Source organism: Amblyomma americanum, chromosome 3 (assembly GCF_052857255.1).
Source record: "Amblyomma americanum isolate KBUSLIRL-KWMA chromosome 3, ASM5285725v1, whole genome shotgun sequence".
Lineage (NCBI taxonomy): Eukaryota > Metazoa > Arthropoda > Arachnida > Ixodida > Ixodidae > Amblyomma > Amblyomma americanum.
Genome location: NC_135499.1, coordinates 106,165,718 through 106,182,389, shown reverse-complemented (window position 1 = coordinate 106,182,389; position 16,672 = coordinate 106,165,718). Strand labels below are relative to the sequence as shown.

Here is a 16,672-nt window from a genome sequence, read left to right as displayed (position 1 = left end):
CGAGATGCTCGATAGCTGCGACAAACCTTCGTTCCCGCAATGTAGAGGTCGCACTGTTGTGTGTCACTTCGTTTTCACGTGCGCTTAGTGGATGACCCCGCTTGTGTCGGTCCGAATACGTTCCGGCAGCCGAACGCACTTTCTTGGCCGACGCGTTGTCAGGTCGAACACGAAGCCCGATCGGAGTGTCGCATAATTTCCGTAGCGCCTTTAGACAAAACTCGCTTGTTCGCCGACGTCTGTCATTGCTTTAGGCAGTTGTGTGTGGGACTGCACTGTGTTACCTTCTTCCCCCTTTAGCCTCTCGCACTTTCCGCCGCCCCACTCATTACGGCTCTTATCGTTTTGTCTTAGGTCGCTCCTGGCTTCTCGCGATGGTTGGAGGAAGCCGGTCAGTAGCTGTTCTCGACGCGCACGTCCGCCCTTCTCCCGGAGGGTGGCGGAGATTTCTAACGGCCGTTTGAAAAAGCTGCAGCTACCGTGTTAGCGGTAGTCCGCTTTTTCTGCTGGTGTCCATGCTTAAAAGGGCCCTGGAAGGGGCTCGCTATAAAGGTGTGGTGCTCCTGCGATGTCAAAGGACATCGCATCACGAATATCCATCCTCCAGCGAGAATTTTGAAGCGAAAAGCTTCACTGCGCCAGCTTTTCGAGCCGTCAGCGGGGCCGCAAGTTTGACCTTGAATGTAGCTAGAGCTCAAACAAGGAAATGACGCCTGTCTCGCATATCTCGGTGGACACCCGAACCGCGCTGTAAGAGGGAAAGTGAAATGAAATTTGGTTTTAAGGAAAGGAAATTACGCCTGTCTCACATATCTCGGTGAACACCCGAACCGCGCCGTAAGCGAAGGAAAATAAAAGGTGGTTTTAGGAAAAGGAAATGACGCCTGTCTCACATTGCGCCCCCCCAGAAATAAAGAAAATTTATTTTACAATTTGGCTTTCCGAAATTATCTGCAGTGTTTGCGCGTCGTTTGGAACCGGATTTGGTTCCCTATCTCCGCATACAACGAGCAGTAATACAGTTGTAAATGTCACCGAAGCTATAGCAAATATGTACTGTCTTGTGCGACCGCCTTTAATGTCGTTTCGAAGAAAGCAAGATGTTTAACAAATAAGAAAATGCCTACTACTGTGTGTTTGTCAGTATGGCTATCCATGGAAACCGCCAGTCGTTCGACCACAAGCGTAGCCAGGGAGATGCCGCGGTGACTCAGTGGTTAGGGCGCTCGGCTACTGATCCGGAGTACCGGGGTTCGAACCCGACCGCGGCGGCTGCGTTTTTATGGAGGAAAAACGCCAAGGCGCCCGTGTGCTGTGCGATGTCAGTGCACGTTAAAGATCCCCAGGTGGCCGAAATTATTTCAGAGCCCTCGATCCACTTCGGCACCTACTTTCTTCCTGCCTTCTTTAACTCCCTCCTTTATCCCTTCCCTTACGACTCGGTTCAGGTGTCCACCGATATATGAGACAGATACTGCGCCATTTCCTTTCCCCCAAAACCAATTATTATTATTATCAGATGCAGCTTTTCGCTTTCGACCTGCAGGGTTAACGAGAGGTAAACCACCAGCAATTTTTTTATTGCGGTTTGTAGAAGCCGAGTTATGTGTAGTTAAATTTTGAATTTCAACGTCTCTTCGCTCCCCCTTTCTTTGCCTCTCCCTGTTCCCGCTAGTCGCAGCTCAGGTGCTTCAACTTTCGATGGCAGATGCCGCGGCTAGCAACATCTTTTCCTTCCATTGTTATTTTATTAATAAATAGCCACTAACAACAACAGCGTCTCCGCGCCTTTCCCTCTCGTCTCGTCACTTTTTGCACGCTCAGTGGTCGGCGCTTCGGAGCATCCCCACCGCCAACGCGCGCGGGCGGAGCCTCCTGACCCGCCAGAGCGACGCTGCTCACTGGCCGCGGCCATGGTATCTGCGTGATGCCTCAAAGGATCTAACCACAGTAGCCATCTCCGAATAGAATTACGCAGGAGCGTGCGACGGAGGAGGGCGCCAGCATGAAAAACTTGTCGGAAAGGGCTCGCCTACTTTCGCGTGCGGTTGTGAGTCCTCTGCTGCGTGTAGAAGTGTAGTATGTGGCTCAGGTGTTCATGACGAGTGTGTGCAGTGATTCAGCGAGTTCATGTACTCTCATCTTGAGGTGTTTCAGAGCCCCTTTAAGAATTCTTGTTGGCATGTTCTTGGACGGGTTTCTTCGCCACCTTCGAAAACCGTTGCAGTGCCACTTTTGAGGCTGGCTATCGTGGCTACGATTTTTTTTCGGCTGAAGTGCAGGCTGGGTAGTACATCAACCTGTCTTGACGACAGAAGCGGAGCACGTCTTCCAACTGACAGCAATGGTTATCACGGTGGTGATGATGATGATGATGTGACCTGTCCCGTGACTGGAAATAGAACTAGGCGTGAAACGGCGATATGCGAATTGACAGTCACAAAAAACTGGTACGCAGCCAAAGACGTCTCATCGTTCATGCTACAGCTACGGCGGTATCGCTACGCGCTGGTCTCTATAGATCTGAGCTGTCTGCGATTCCGCTCCCGCCTGAATCTGTGCCATCTGCGTGGTTCCAATTTTTGTTTTCTCTGATATACGTCCAGTCATAGTCTTGCGGAGGACCCGTTGCCTGCTTTTCGGTTGCACGACCAGTCACATCACTTTCCTGCATTGAGCGAGAATGTGCGAGAGATTTCCGGTGATTCGCACGAAAACAAGTCGGGCCCACTCCGCGTAGTTTACTTTTGTGTCTCGGTGATTTCTGGCCGCCGAGTGGAAGAAATGCAGCTCGATCGCGGCAGCAGATCGGGAGCATCTTGCGCGTAAAACGGTTTTCGTCGCTTCCAACGAAGGGAGCTGATACCGGGTTTACGGGGTTTAACGTCCCAAAGCAACTCAGGCTATGAGAGACACCGTAGAGAAGGGCTGTGGAGATTTCGACCACGTGGGGTTATTTAACGTGCTCTGACATCGCACAGTATACGGGCCTATAGAATTTCTCCTTCATCGAAATTTGACCGCCGCGGTCGGGATCGAACCCGCGTCTTTCGGGCCAGCAGCAGAGCGCCATAACCACTGAGCCACCGCGGCGTCTGGAAGCTGATGCTGGTGAAGGGCTGAGGGGAAGCTGAAAATTTAAAAAACAAATTATAGTAAATGCAATAGCACAACCAGAATCAGCAAGATCAATATGGCCTTGAAATTCGTATTTATTATCGGGTTCCGTGTGCTGTGCTGTGTCAGTGCACCTTAAAGATCCCCAGGTGGTCGAAATTATTTCGGAGCCCTCCACCGCGGCACCTCTTTATTCCTTCTTTCACTCCCTCCTGTATCCCTTCCCTTACGGCGCGGTTCAGGTGTCCAACGATATATGAGAGAGATACTGCACCATTTCCTTTCCCCCCAAAACCAATTATTATTTTATTATTATCGGGTTCGAACCCGGGTACTCCGGATCGGGGCGCTCGGCCTCAGGGCGCTCGGATCAGGAGTACCCGGGTTCGAACCCGACCGCGGCGGCTGCGTTTCAATGGAGGCGAAACGCCAAGGTGCCCGTGTGCTGTGCGATGTCAGTGCACGTTAAAGATCCCCAGGTGGTCGAAATTATTCCGGAGCCCTCGACTACGGCACCCCTTAAATTCTTCCTTCTTTCACTCCCTCCTTTATCCCTTCCCTAACAGCGCGGTTCAGGTGTCCGCCGATATGTGAGGAAGATACTGCGCCATTTCCGTTCCCCAAAAACCAAAAATATATTATTGTGCATGAGCTGGAGCTGAGACAGCGTTTCGCTTCCTTTTCGCCGCTTTCAAAAGGAGCGTCCTTCATTGAGACTTGACTTGTGGCCTATCAGCCTTCTATTCTTGCTGACATTTAAAATGGCACGTGAGTTATCTATTTGCAGCTGTCGGCTGAGTGCGGCCCCATGCTGCGGCGCTTGCGTCCGCCCAGAATGGCCATAGCCGCGCTATGCGAAAGCGAAACCACACTTCCACAAAATATGAAAGCAGCTGTAGATTAGTGCTCCTGTATATGCTGTATAGGAACTCTACTGTATTCAAGACACCGGCGAGTGACGCACAGAGTTCTTTACGACTCGCGTTGTGCACTGGCCGTAAGGAAGCCAATTTTGCATCATGGGCCCATACGGTGCGCTATGTGTGCGCGTGGGCCTCGGCAGACTTAGCTAACTGTGGGACGAATTCCTCTTCCCACCGTATCACACATCGGTACACGGGGCACCGTGCGTAATGTCGGGACGGTACCGCTAAATCTATCGCTATGGCGACCGTGTCAACGACTGGCTCGTGTCCATAAATTCGTACGTTGCGATAGGCGGGCGTTCATCTAGCCGAATCACCGGCCATTCGCGGATTGCTCTCACTACACCAGCGTCGCTGTTGCGAAACGCAGTAGATTTTACACCTTTACCCCGTGTGATCTTCTCGGCCCCTATATAGGATAGGCTTAAGGACACGCTGCTGAAAGCGCGGGGGGGGGGGGGGGGGTGCGTTATGCCTTCGCCTGTGTACGCCGGCGCCTCGTGACATCCTTTAGTTGCTGCTCTCACTCTCAGAGAGAGACAGAGGGAGAGAGGATTGCCGTCGACGGTGGTATTTTTATTCCGGGGGTCCAGCGCTGGCCGCGGTCGGCAGAAGCTCGTGGCCGGGCACGGAGAAGGAGAGATACGAGAGAGCTGAGGGATTGCATGGGATAGAGCAGTATACTGATAGTAGCTGTGGAAGGCGGTACCTGAAGGCGTATTCACACGACTGATGAGGTCACGGCCGAATCCGTGACGTCACGCCAAGTCAGGGGACCGTCCGCTTTGGTGGAAGCAGTCACACGACGGATGAAACCAACAGATTCCAAAGCGAAAAAGCGCCCTCATTTTGAAGCGAAAAGCTTCACTAAGCTCGTCAACACCGGGCTTCGCATACGCGAAACCGAGTGACGTCACGCGGAGCGCAGGTGGTCGCTACTGCTGCAGCCGTCGTAGCCACCACGCGCTGACTCCGTCGTCTGACCGTGAAACCGAGTGACGTCACGCGGAGCGCAGGTGGTCGCTGCTGCCGCGCGCTGACTCCGTCGTCTGACCGTGAAACCGAGTGACGTCACGCGGAGCGCATGTGTCCGCTGCTGCCGCAGCCGTCGTCGCCGCCGCGCGCTGTCTCCGTCGTCTGACCGTGAAACCGAGTGACGTCACGGGGAGCGCAGGTGGCCGCTGCTGCCGCAGCTGTCGTAGCCACCGCGCGCTGCCTCCGTCGTCTGACCGTGAAACCGAGTGACGTCACGCGGAGCGCAGGTGGACGCTGCTGCCGCAGCTGTCGTAGCCACCACGCGCTGCCTCCGTCGTCTGACCGTGAAACCGAGTGACGTCACGCGGAGCGCAGGTGGACGCTGCTGCCGCAGCTGTCGTAGCCACCACGCGCTGCCTCCGTCGTCTGACCGTGAAACCGAGTGACGTCACGCGGAGCGCAGGTGGCCGCTGCTGCCGCAGCTGTCGTAGCCACCGCGCGCTGCCTCCGTCGTCTGACCGTGAAACCGAGTGACGTCACGCGGAGCGCAGGTGGCCGCTGCTGCCGCAGCCGTCGTAGCCACCGCGCGCTGCCTCCGTCGTCTAACCTTTCGTCTTGGAAGGAGGAGAAGAAGACCAAGAAGTGGTAGCGTGGGAGTTGGCTCAAAAGCAGCGAATATATGAAAAGTGCAAGGCTAGAAAAGCGGCTGAAACGCCAGAATCACATGAGGCACGCCTTGTTAAACGCTTTTCGCTTCGAGGTATCCAGGCTTAACACTTTAGCTAAGCCTCAGCCCAACTTTTTTCCGTCCGCGTCGTCCACGGACATCCGTGACGTCGTGTCAAGTGATGCGCGGTTCGTCCTGAATTGAATTGGTTGTTGGGGAAAGGAAATGGCGCGGTATCTGTCTCACATATCGGCTGACACCTGAACTGCGCCATTTCATTTCCCAAAAAAACAATTATTATTATCCTGTGAACCGACCAGCCCGGCATCATGCGTTAATTCAAGACGGCTGTACTCACTGCACGTATACAAGCGCAGCCAGTTTTGCTCCTTTTTTCTTTAAATTGCGAGTTATAACCTAGTAACGCCCGGCGTATTGCGTTACGGACACTATACAAACCAGTAAATTTTGTTCCTGCTCGCAAATAAAAAGTCTCGTCATCGCACTGTATTCAGGAAACTGCTTTTTTAAAACTTGCTTCTCGTATTGAAATGTATAGGTGCCAGTTGTCAGAGATGTACAGAAAGCATGCTGCAGGAGCTTACACTCCAGGAGGCAATGCATGCTGGCGAAGTTACGCAAGATTTCAGTGCGCCAAGGTTTTTTTTTTTAGTTGCGTTGTTTGTTTGTTCGTTGTTTCTTATTCCTTGCAAGTTGGAGTAAATTTTAAACAATAAAGTAATTACTCATTAGCATCCACCCAAGCGTTGCCATATGGCCTACGAAGGAAACCTATGCAGATTTCAGAGAAACTTCGCAGCTGAAGAAAAATTTAAATTCGTCCCGGTTGAACCCGGGACTGAAAGTTCGTAGGAAGTTTCTCTGAAAGCTGTATATATCTCTTTTGTAGCCGTATGGCTTCACTTAGGTGGATGCAAATGAGTAATTACTCCGTTATAATGATTTACTCTGTGCTGTGTGTATGCGTGCGCAGTTTTATCATTTTTCGGGTTCTAAGAAATCACCCTAATTTGCCCACTTCAGTAATATATTAATTGTTCCAATAATTCCGCCAGGTTCTTGCATTTTTGCACTGTCGGTATAACGTCGAACGGTTAAAATTTTTCAAAGCATTCTGTCCCACAGTTTGGCCTCCAGGGCATGCATTACGAGTCGGCTAAGCTGTCGGCGTGCGACGCGCGCCGACAGTGGACGGTAGTCGGCGCGGCCACGTTTGTGCGGGTGCACGAAAGGGCCCTTTAAGGACACAAGGAGAGGAATCACGCACGCACACTATTCCAGTTGCCACCTTGGCTCTGGGTCTGTCTTCGGGGGCGTCTCACGGTTTTTGTCGGCTCAGCAGGTCGGCTCGAAGACTCCCTCCGGCGGGCACGGCGTTGAAAGAGCACGCCGTGACGCAGCCGTTGCTCAAGGTGCTCCTGGCCTTCGGTCCTCGCAAGTCACCGGTCCTTTCCAGCGGTCCTGCTGCCGCGAGCCCCGCCGTCAGCACGCGCTGGCCTGTGGCGCTCGAGCGGCACTCGCTCAGTGTTGTCTTCCTCTTTTGCTCTCATTTTATTTATTTTGCCTCGGACGGGTCGTCCGCGGCGCGCCAAGGTCGCCACCACGCCACATAATGCGCCGGATACTCTAAGTCAGATTTCTGAAAGCTTGTGGACGGTGTTTGTTTTATTTATGTATTTGTTTGTTTTGTTTTTATGTTCATCTCCTTTCCTGAGAGCGGGAGGGACGCGCGAAAGCACAAGGCAATCCATATCCACTTTGCCTTATGGTTGCGCATATATGTTGGACCACTTCTGGCCAACAGTGTCGGCAGAGGTCGTCCGAAGTAACCTCCAGCAAGAAATGGTCTTACTGTCGCATGCAATGAAAAATGAAATGTTTTCTTCAGCCCATTTGGGACGCACGTTGTGCGTCTCAAGTTCCACTCAAAACCAAGTGTACGCAGACAGATGGCGTTGTTGTATGGCCTCGGATAGGGTGCCTCGATGGGCGAGCGCCATCCAGGCACCCTAGTCCCGGAGCTCCGCGTTCGTGTCCAGAAAAATGTATAGAAGTCGTTCGCACTTGTGCGCGTGAAATGGCCGGTAGCGGCAATACCTGCCTGTGTTCCATATTTCAAACTGTTCTAGTTTTATAAAAACTTCGTTTTTCACTCAGAGTCGTCGCTTTGTCCTTGTAACACTGTTATAATCAATCAGTGTCCCGGATCTCAAGCTCAGCTCGCATCGCGGGCCGTATTGGCGAACTTTTTGCCTTCCACGGGGCCAGTGAATGCGAAAAGGAGACAAGAGGAGAAAGGTTCATTTTTCAAACTGTTCTAGTTTTATAAAAGCTTCGTTTTTCACTCAGAGTCGTCGCTTTGTCCCTGTAACACTGTTATAATCAATCAGTGTCCCGGATCTCAAGCTCAGCTCGCATCGCGGGCCGTATTGGCGAACTTTTTGCCTTCCACGGGGCCAGTGAATGCGAAAAGGAGACAAGAGGAGAAAGGTGAGTACCACATGCTGGAATGTTTCAAAACGAACAAAATTCAAACGCTGGCTCGAAGCCAGTGGTGGACTGCTACCACTGGCCTTGGGCAAAGAGTGCGTCCAGCCGCTGACTCTCAAGTACACGGTAAGCAACCAGCGAACAGTGGTGAAGAGATGCGACGGGGTCAAGAAAGAAACTGGCAGTGGCTTAACCTGGCTAACCCTGGAATTCAGCGAAAAACAAGGACGCCTGCTAAGCGCCTGAGGCTCGTCCATGGTAACTCCGCTACACGCTCGCGACAGCCGTTCTATACATACATGACCACGTGGCTATGACGTGGTATCACATGGTCTTACGTCGGATGTCACCACGTGGCTTCACATCACCCCATAGGATGTTCCTAAGGTCAAAGGTCAATCCAAAGATACCCAATTCAAAGGTCAACTAAAGGTCAGGGGTCAAGGGTTCGACACCATAACGGTACCACATATGGTTATACACCGCTAACGTGGTTGGGCTGAAGGTCGTTCAAGGTCATTCTCCGGCCTACGCGATAACTGTTTTAATTAGCGTAGTGAAGGTTTTCGCTTCAAAAACCAATCGGTTACTAGCAGGACCCCTCTGTAAGAAAGGCTGGAGTATTAAGTGCCAGCGGGGCGCACGTCTGAGACCCCTGAATTACAAGCCAACTTGAGTTCGTAGTTACTGTCCCTTTTATGTGCGCTTATAAGGTTTGCCTGCAAGGCTATTCCAGATGACGGGGGGGGGGGGGGAGGGCTGTATTATAGGCGCGTACTCAAGGGAGTTGACAGGACATCGATAAAGTCTGAGCCGTAGGAGCAGCGATTTCGTCGTGCTTAGTACATCCAACGATACCTTGCTTAGCAGCTATTCTACTACGAGTATCAATCACGGAGCATAGTTGTCATAACGCCAACACTTTGTGAGTGATGACGTGTGATGACGTCTTGCCCGTCTAGCGGATCTTTGAGCGACGTGTGACGTCGAATTGAGCAACAAAAAAAAAAAACACCCTAGCGTGGCTTCCAGCTAAGCAAATTCCGTCTATCGCCTTTTTGCGCGCCCTTCAGCCACGTCTTCGGAAGTATAGCTCGGCTGAGTTAAGCATGCCGGAGACATGTTAGCGGAGACGCATGCTGATTTACCCGACGCCTCCTGCGCACGCGCAGTGAGATTATACGTCTCCAGCATGCTTAGAACGTGTAATGACTGGAAAAACGAGAGGAACATCGCTGAATCGCCTGGCGTGATCGTTATTCCTCGCGAACATTTTAGTCGCCCCTGGCCAGTGTTCGCTGTTTGACTCGCTCCGCGTAACGAACGGGAAGTGCGAGCACTCTTTGCCGCTAAACGAAGGGCGCAGTTAAAAAAAAAACGCAACAAAACTTCATTGTAATACACTATGCACCTGCTCCTGTTTGTGTAGAGCGCACGTTTCTTGTGCACCAGCGTTAGCCGATCGGCAGCGCCTTGTTTCGAAGGTATACGTATACTTGCGCGATGCCAACACAGGCGAAAAAGGACCGCATACCACGTGTGCAGTGCGCAAATTCCTACCGTTTCATTTCTCTCAGAGCAACCGCGATTTTTGTACAAGCTAGAGCGTTCGCAATAGTCGAGCAGGAAAACGAAGGAAAATGTTGAAGTAAACAAAACGCACGAGCGCAAAAATGCAAGCATACATGCAGGTGACCTCTTTCTCTTACCCGAAAAACAAGACAGCAACAAAAGCTTTAGGAAAATTCAGAGTAAGTGCTGTGAGCAGGTTAGGGCAGAGTCTGTAAAGCGAATTAAAGCCGATCGTATTGTAAGCAGTGTCAATAAACCAAAATAGTAACAAAAACAAATGAATTCGACACAACGGCCAGACGAGGGTGAAAGGCGTCGTAGCAAAGCAGAGTCGGGAAATCAAAATCCAAGCCAGGTAAAGGCAGTGTGAAACCGTTAACAAATATAACGCTTTAAAAACGTGCCGGGGTGAAACAAATAAGACAGTCGGGAGCAAAAGCATCTGGACCGTTGAGTTTGATCTCGCCAAGTGTGTAGTCTGCATCCGGCAGCTAATAAATAGTTTACAAAGCACGCAGCTCAGAGACTTTTCGTGTCCGACTGTACCTATACTTAACCTGCCTGTTATTTCTTTTCATGCTTATTTTTTTTTAATTATCTCAATTAAACGATAGCTTCTGAAGACAAAAATTTAGCATGAAAGGTTGCTTTGTACACTGCCGACGCCTTAGAAGGCACCACGCGGTAAGCATCATCGAATCTGTCTTGTTAGTTTCAACTGCCGGCAAGACGGGCGTAGTAATTGGTCAGCAGCTCCATCCACGAGTTTCATTTGTGGAGAAGCTTCTGCGAACAGTGCAAGTTGTCGCCAGGCTTGCGTTCTTGACTGTGCCGCGACATTTGCGCCAGCTTTGTGGCCGTCACCCCAACCGACGCGTTTCTGTCCGGGCGGTGGATTGCCGCGTTTTCCGACCCTCCTGGGTGGCGTACGTGCGGGACGACAGCACATGCAGCAGTGAGCCTAGAACGAATGTTTGTTGTTCGTCTAGCGAACGCTGATCCCGGTTCGGCCATCGGCACAAGGGTGCAACTTGCAAGACAGCGGGAGTGCAGCTTAAGCTTGGCGTAGTGACAGCAGCGCCGCATTGTTGCCCTGGTGGGAAGGGATGGAGTTGTTGCCTCATGACGTTGTCGGTCGTGGTTTGGACCGAGTGTAATGATTTTGGCCGCGCGGCTTCTTCGTCTGCGTGAAAAGGTAAAATGAATGTTATGTTGAAGTGTGCCGCAACAGTTTAGAAGACACGAAAACCGAAAACCGCCGACGAAATTCTACCTTTCCCAGGTGAGTGGAAAGAGGCGCAAAGCATGCATATCAGGGATCCGGAGAGTCAATAACAAGTGTTGCTTGAACGGTCGTATCGGTCGTTCTTTCATTCGTATTGGGTGGCAGAGCTATCAGTCAGTCGTAGTCGTCTCTCTGAGACTACCTCAATGGCAGGCTTGGATTTCGGAACATAATTGCGCGCAAAAATAATGGAGGTCTTAGTTTACGTTTTCTTGTATGCATGCTATGGCAGTTGGCAATTTTAGTAGCCATGTTTAAACGAATGGGGGTAGTATCGTTTGACATTAAAAAACCTGATATCGTTTCCGAGCTTGACTAAATACTGCTGGTTGGACATCCAGCGCCGCTAGCAACAGTTGGCTCTCCATGTGGTAAGCGGTAAACGAAGCGACTTCAGCTTATTTTTTGCAAAGGGGCCTTTTTGCAAGGTAGCCGTGTTTTAATACTCGCTTAGTGCTTACTCTACAGTTGTGCGTGACGATGCTAAGTCATAATAGGGGGAGGGGGTTAATTACCGTTTAAATTGGCGCGTTTTCTACAGTCCGGATCAGCATTCGCAAGACGGGAAAACAACAGCATTTATTTCCATTGCCTTAAAAACCCCGGGCCTGATAGCAAGTTCACAGAAAGTTTGATCCATAGCGGCATTGAAATGGGCAGGATTAGAGTGATGTATGGCGTTTGCAGGAAGGTAGCTCCAGTCAGCTGCTGTGCATACAAAAAAAAAAAAGATACGTCGTCTTTCGGACATGCGGCGAATAAACGGGCGTACGAGGCGGCCTCGGAACGTATATCATTCTTGCGTCAGCTACTCATCCAGTGTGCCCAGGAGCAGTATACTATCGCTTCAAAATATCACTGAAGCCATAACAGCTTTCAAGATTTTCACGAAGTGCGGCAGTCCCAAGCCTGGATGAACACTCGAATGATACGCGCTGACAGGAATAGAATATAATCGGTGGTTCTAAGCGCACTGATTGTCTTGACCCAAACTAAAGCTGCCTCTGACTAGTCGTTTCTGTGCGCCCCGGCATAGCCGCTAGTGCGCTTTCATTGAGCGACCGTTGTTTGACTACCAATCTCATACTCGAATGGTCGAAATACTTCGCTCCTGACGCGTTCGACTGCATCTTTCCGAGCGCTCTTCTCCGTCTCAACAAGGCCTGGACTGATGACCAGCACGGGTAACGCTGCTTCAGCACACACACGGCCACTTGGATCGCGTCCCATCCAGGAGGGCGTGGCACGCACGTCCTAGTTCATCCCTTTCGCCGCTAGGGTAGCAGCACTGCGGGCTGCGTGGCGCTAATATACGCCTGTTGGGACAAATAGCCTCGTCCACCATTTATAAGAGGGCAGTTTCATCATTTATGCACATAGTTACATTCATCGAGCTCGGTTCAGCAGTGCGTACACAGTTTCTATTACCTAGAGGGAAAGCTGGCGGCGCTGCACTTCAGCCACAATGGACGCTCAAAGCATCATGGACCGGTGAGCTACCTGATGCGGGACAGTCGGATTTTTTTCGGAAGTGGCGTTACTAAGATGTCCCATTCCGTCCATGGCGCGCCCCGCGCGAAGACGACTTTGGCGTGAACGTAGTGGGCAAAAGCCATAGTAGCTAAACTCAACGGCACACAACGCCAATAAAAGGTTTCTGTTTTCTGAAATGCCATTAAAAAGTTCTTGATGTGTTTAATAAGCAACAACATTTTTTTCTTAAATCATATTTCCTATAAAAAGCGCTCCTGTTAAGCACGAAATGTTAGTTTCTGTGGTGTGCAATACTTGGGCAATAGGAGAGCAAGCCACCCCTTATTTTGGGCAAACCTTGCATTTACATGCTTTCCTGCTCGTCTGTTGCAATTCATAGACAGGATATTGAACGTTTGGGCATTCTTGATTGTCGAACAACATTTTTTTTTATTACTTTTCGGCCAAAAGTTGTGGTTCTGCAGTCGGTACCTCTCCGTCTCGTGGTTCTTAGAGCGCCCATGGTGGCTGAGGTGGTCTCGAGGAAACTCCCATAGGCGGGGCACCAGCTTTCCCTCTAGTTAATAGTAAGAAGCTCTGTGAACTGTGGTAGGGGCGGGGCCGATGTAAAAGGAAGGGGCTGAAGGAGAATCGCACGCTTGCAATGTAATAAAAAGCGCGCTCATTGCTAACTCGTATATCTGAGACCGAATTAAGTCCGCTGCATTTAAAATGACTTTCAGAATGGCTGAAGTCGACTGTTCGATTACATCATAAAACACAGTGAATGTTCAAAAGATCTTACCTAAGCAACTGAGCACGAGCGATCCGTTTCTTTTCTGCCGACTACGTAAAACTAAAGCGCTAACTCGATAACGTAGAACTGCAGCGATCTAAGATGCGCGAGCATGCATGCACTTTTTCTGTTTTGGGGAGAAAAAGTTGCCGTTATGGCTGTTTTCATTATTAATTTTAAAGTGATCAAAACAAGGCAGGCACTGAATAGAGGATGATGACGAGAATAGCAGACGGACACGTCACTTGAGCGCCCTCAACTGTTAAGCAGCTAAGGAAACCTGGCGCAGCAGACGGACGTATGGATGTATGCTTGGAGCCGTCCCTTTGAAGCGAGGTGCTTGATCGCGGAGGCCACTGTCAAGGACGCGTCTGTCTGGATTGAAGGCAAAATTGACCCAAACAGTCACCACGTGACCAGACTGTACCACATAGCAACAGTGGGCGCCTCAGTTATACCTATGCTTTGTTGTGGCGAATGCAGGAAGAATCAAGAGTAATGTGCACGGGCCTGCCCTCCGACTCAAGCGGAGCCACAATCGCTGCCACGTGCGGACAGTAAGAGAGGTATAAAATGAGAGAATAGATTCAAAGTCAAGGAGCGCGTTGAAACTACTGAGTCATACGATAAGACGACGGTTTGGCAGCAGGTACACCCGGTGATGAATCCTCGCAATACTCGAGGAACTTACATCCTAGTCCGTTGGGTCAGGAAGCAATCGATACCAAGAATGTGACAGACAGTTTTAGTTGGCCGTAGCGACGGTCCCGCTCCGCTCACGGTAAGCGGTAGCGGAGCGCAGGCACCAAAATCTTTTTTTAGTTTCGCGTGAAACAAGTTTCCCTCGGCGGAGAAGACTCTCGTAGCGCCCTCTGTGCAGTTAAACTGGAAGCGCTGCATTCGATAAACTATATAGGGTTATTATTTCTTTTTATACTTTAAAACATACTTTTATTGTACCACTTTATATGCAGTTAAAGTTATTTATGCAGTAGAAATGTTTTTAACATACGTTGATGTACTTCGACAGGTCGGGTCTTCCCGATATCCAAAGCAAGCCAACAGCAACCCTAGCCAAGGTTGTACTAGTTTTCCCTGACGATGATTTCACGAGCCACCGTACGTACGTACGTGTGTACATCTACATTTGCTACATCTACAAAGACGATGCCAAAACCGAATTAGCAGCGCTGGCGGTAGAAGTCGACGTCGAACTCTGCGTGCTTGCCTCGCTGGGGCAGCCATCTTGCTCCGCTAGGGTCGTCAGCGAGCGGAACGGGAGGTGCGCTCCGGTCATAGAGTTATTAACTAGAGGGAAAGCTGGCGCCCCGCCTATGGGAGTTTGCGTAGAGCTTCCTCGAGACCACCTGTACTACCATGGGCGCTCTAAGCATCATGGAGCGGAGAGCTACCGACTGCAGAACTACAACTTTTGGCCAAAAAATAATGAAAGAAACGTTGTTAGATAATTAAGAATGCCCAAACGTTCAATATCCTGTCTATCAATCGTAACAAACGAGCTGAAAAGCATGCGAATGCAAATCTTGCTCAAAATAGGCAATGGCTTGCTCTCCTATTGGCCAAGCATTGCAGACCACAAAAGCCAATATTTCGTGCTTAACAGGCGCGCTTTTAAAAAGAAATATGTTTTTGAAAAAAATGTCACCTCAACATTTTAGAAGGTTTTTCCACAGCATTTCGGAAAACAAAACCTCTTATTGGCGTCGTGTGGTGTTGCGTTTTCGCTACTATGGCTTTTGCACACTACTTTTACGCCGAAGTCGTCTGCGCGCGGAGTGCGCCGTGGATACGGATTGGCAAATCTTAGTAGCGCCACTCTGTGTTCCTGAAAAAAAACTTACTGTCCCGCACCAAGTAGCTCATCGCCCCATGATGCTTTGCGCGCACATGGAGGTTCATCAGCGCCTCTATTTTTACAAATAGAGGAGGCGCTGTTCAGGTGCAGCGCCTCCAGCTTTCCGTCTAGTTAATAGTAAGAAACTCTATGGTCAACTAAGACGCCAATTGGGGACGATATTTGAATGCGACGGTAGCGGTATTGGGAGCAACGGTAAACGCATGGATTGCTCAAAACTTCCCGAGACAAGCTTAGCCAAGGCAATCTAGAAATCCAATATGGCGGCGCGTGTTTAGGTGGGTGGTTGCAGCCGGCTGCTCGCGCGTTCGTGGCGCTGGCGGCCGCTCTGGGGCGCGATTACGGATCGGTCTCAATCGAAACTGTCTCAAAAAGTGTCTCATTTGCGATCCGTAATCGCGCCCCTGGATTCAAGCTTCTTACATACTGATCGCTTACTGCTCCCGTGCTGCTTTCCTACATAATTTCCTATGTACTTACGTTATGTGCGGCGTGTATTTCGACGTGTTTGTGTAGGTGGCATGGTGGCGAGCGGCGCGACTGCATAGCAGGGCGCTCGCTCGAGAAGCAAAAGCGTAAACAAATTCAGTGCAAACGACAGTTTATTAAAGGATACATAAGTATTCACAATGGATGTACAAAAGTGGTGATTCTAGGCATCAGTGGCATGGCAATACCAGTGACAGCCACTCCAAACAATCAGTATCGGAACATGCCAGTATGCTGTAAAAAGGTGCGGTACTATCAAAAAAATATGGTATACATAACCAAATGCAACATCAATCAGTATATGTGGATACACAATAACTTTGTACAGATTCAGGTAAATGGCAATAAAGTAAAACATTTCACATGTATTGAAATATATCAATGTGTAGCAATGAGTATACACATAGTGAGCCAGCCAAAAGTTTCACCCTTTAACTTGTGCCGAAGAATTCACAGTGCATAAGTAGTCCTTGATCAATGTGTGGCAATGGGTATACACATACAAAGTGAGCCAGCCAAAAGTTTCAACCCTTATCTTGTGCAGAAGAATTCATAGTGCATAAGTAGACCAAGGACAACATAATATGCTGCAGTGCTACATACAGCTTCATGTACAGACACCAAGAAAAGTTCACCTTCTAACTCTGCTAACAATTGGCATGTTTACTTCTTGGCTAATGAGTTCCAGGCTTGCACGGTTTAGGGCATGGCTCGGTTACTTGTTTAATGTAGACGCAAAGGGAAGGAAAATGTGACCAAGGCAGGTCGAGAAGCGAATTTTTGAATATTCGCAGAACAATTGTGGCCGTGGCTGGCGCACAACAATAATCGGAGGTCATTAATTCATATTGCAGTGATGACACACTGGAGGGTAAGCCAAGATATGCATTCGTATAAATAGCTCATAGAGAAATTACAAATATAATTTGCAATGTGTGTAACAAGCCACTAATTCTCTATGCGGCATTATAATGCATCTGCCGCA

At 49.9% G+C, this 16,672-nt stretch overlaps 2 protein-coding genes across 4 annotated transcripts in view; both read left to right on the top strand.

Annotated features, from left to right (window-relative positions):
• AP-1sigma (AP-1 complex subunit sigma-2) overlaps positions 1-16,672 on the top strand; it is a 524,179-nt gene that overhangs the window by 166,860 nt on the left and 340,647 nt on the right. The gene's annotated exons all lie outside the window — the stretch shown is intronic.
• Positions 10,513-16,672, top strand: part of LOC144124795 (E3 ubiquitin-protein ligase MSL2-like) — a 38,940-nt gene continuing 32,780 nt past the window's right edge. Inside the window, exons 1-2 of the mRNA XM_077657670.1 lie at positions 10,513-11,050; positions 14,353-14,445. Of these exons, the coding sequence (XP_077513796.1) occupies positions 14,424-14,445 (22 nt within the window). The 5' untranslated portion in view covers positions 10,513-11,050; positions 14,353-14,423. The remainder of the gene's footprint in view (positions 11,051-14,352; positions 14,446-16,672) is intronic.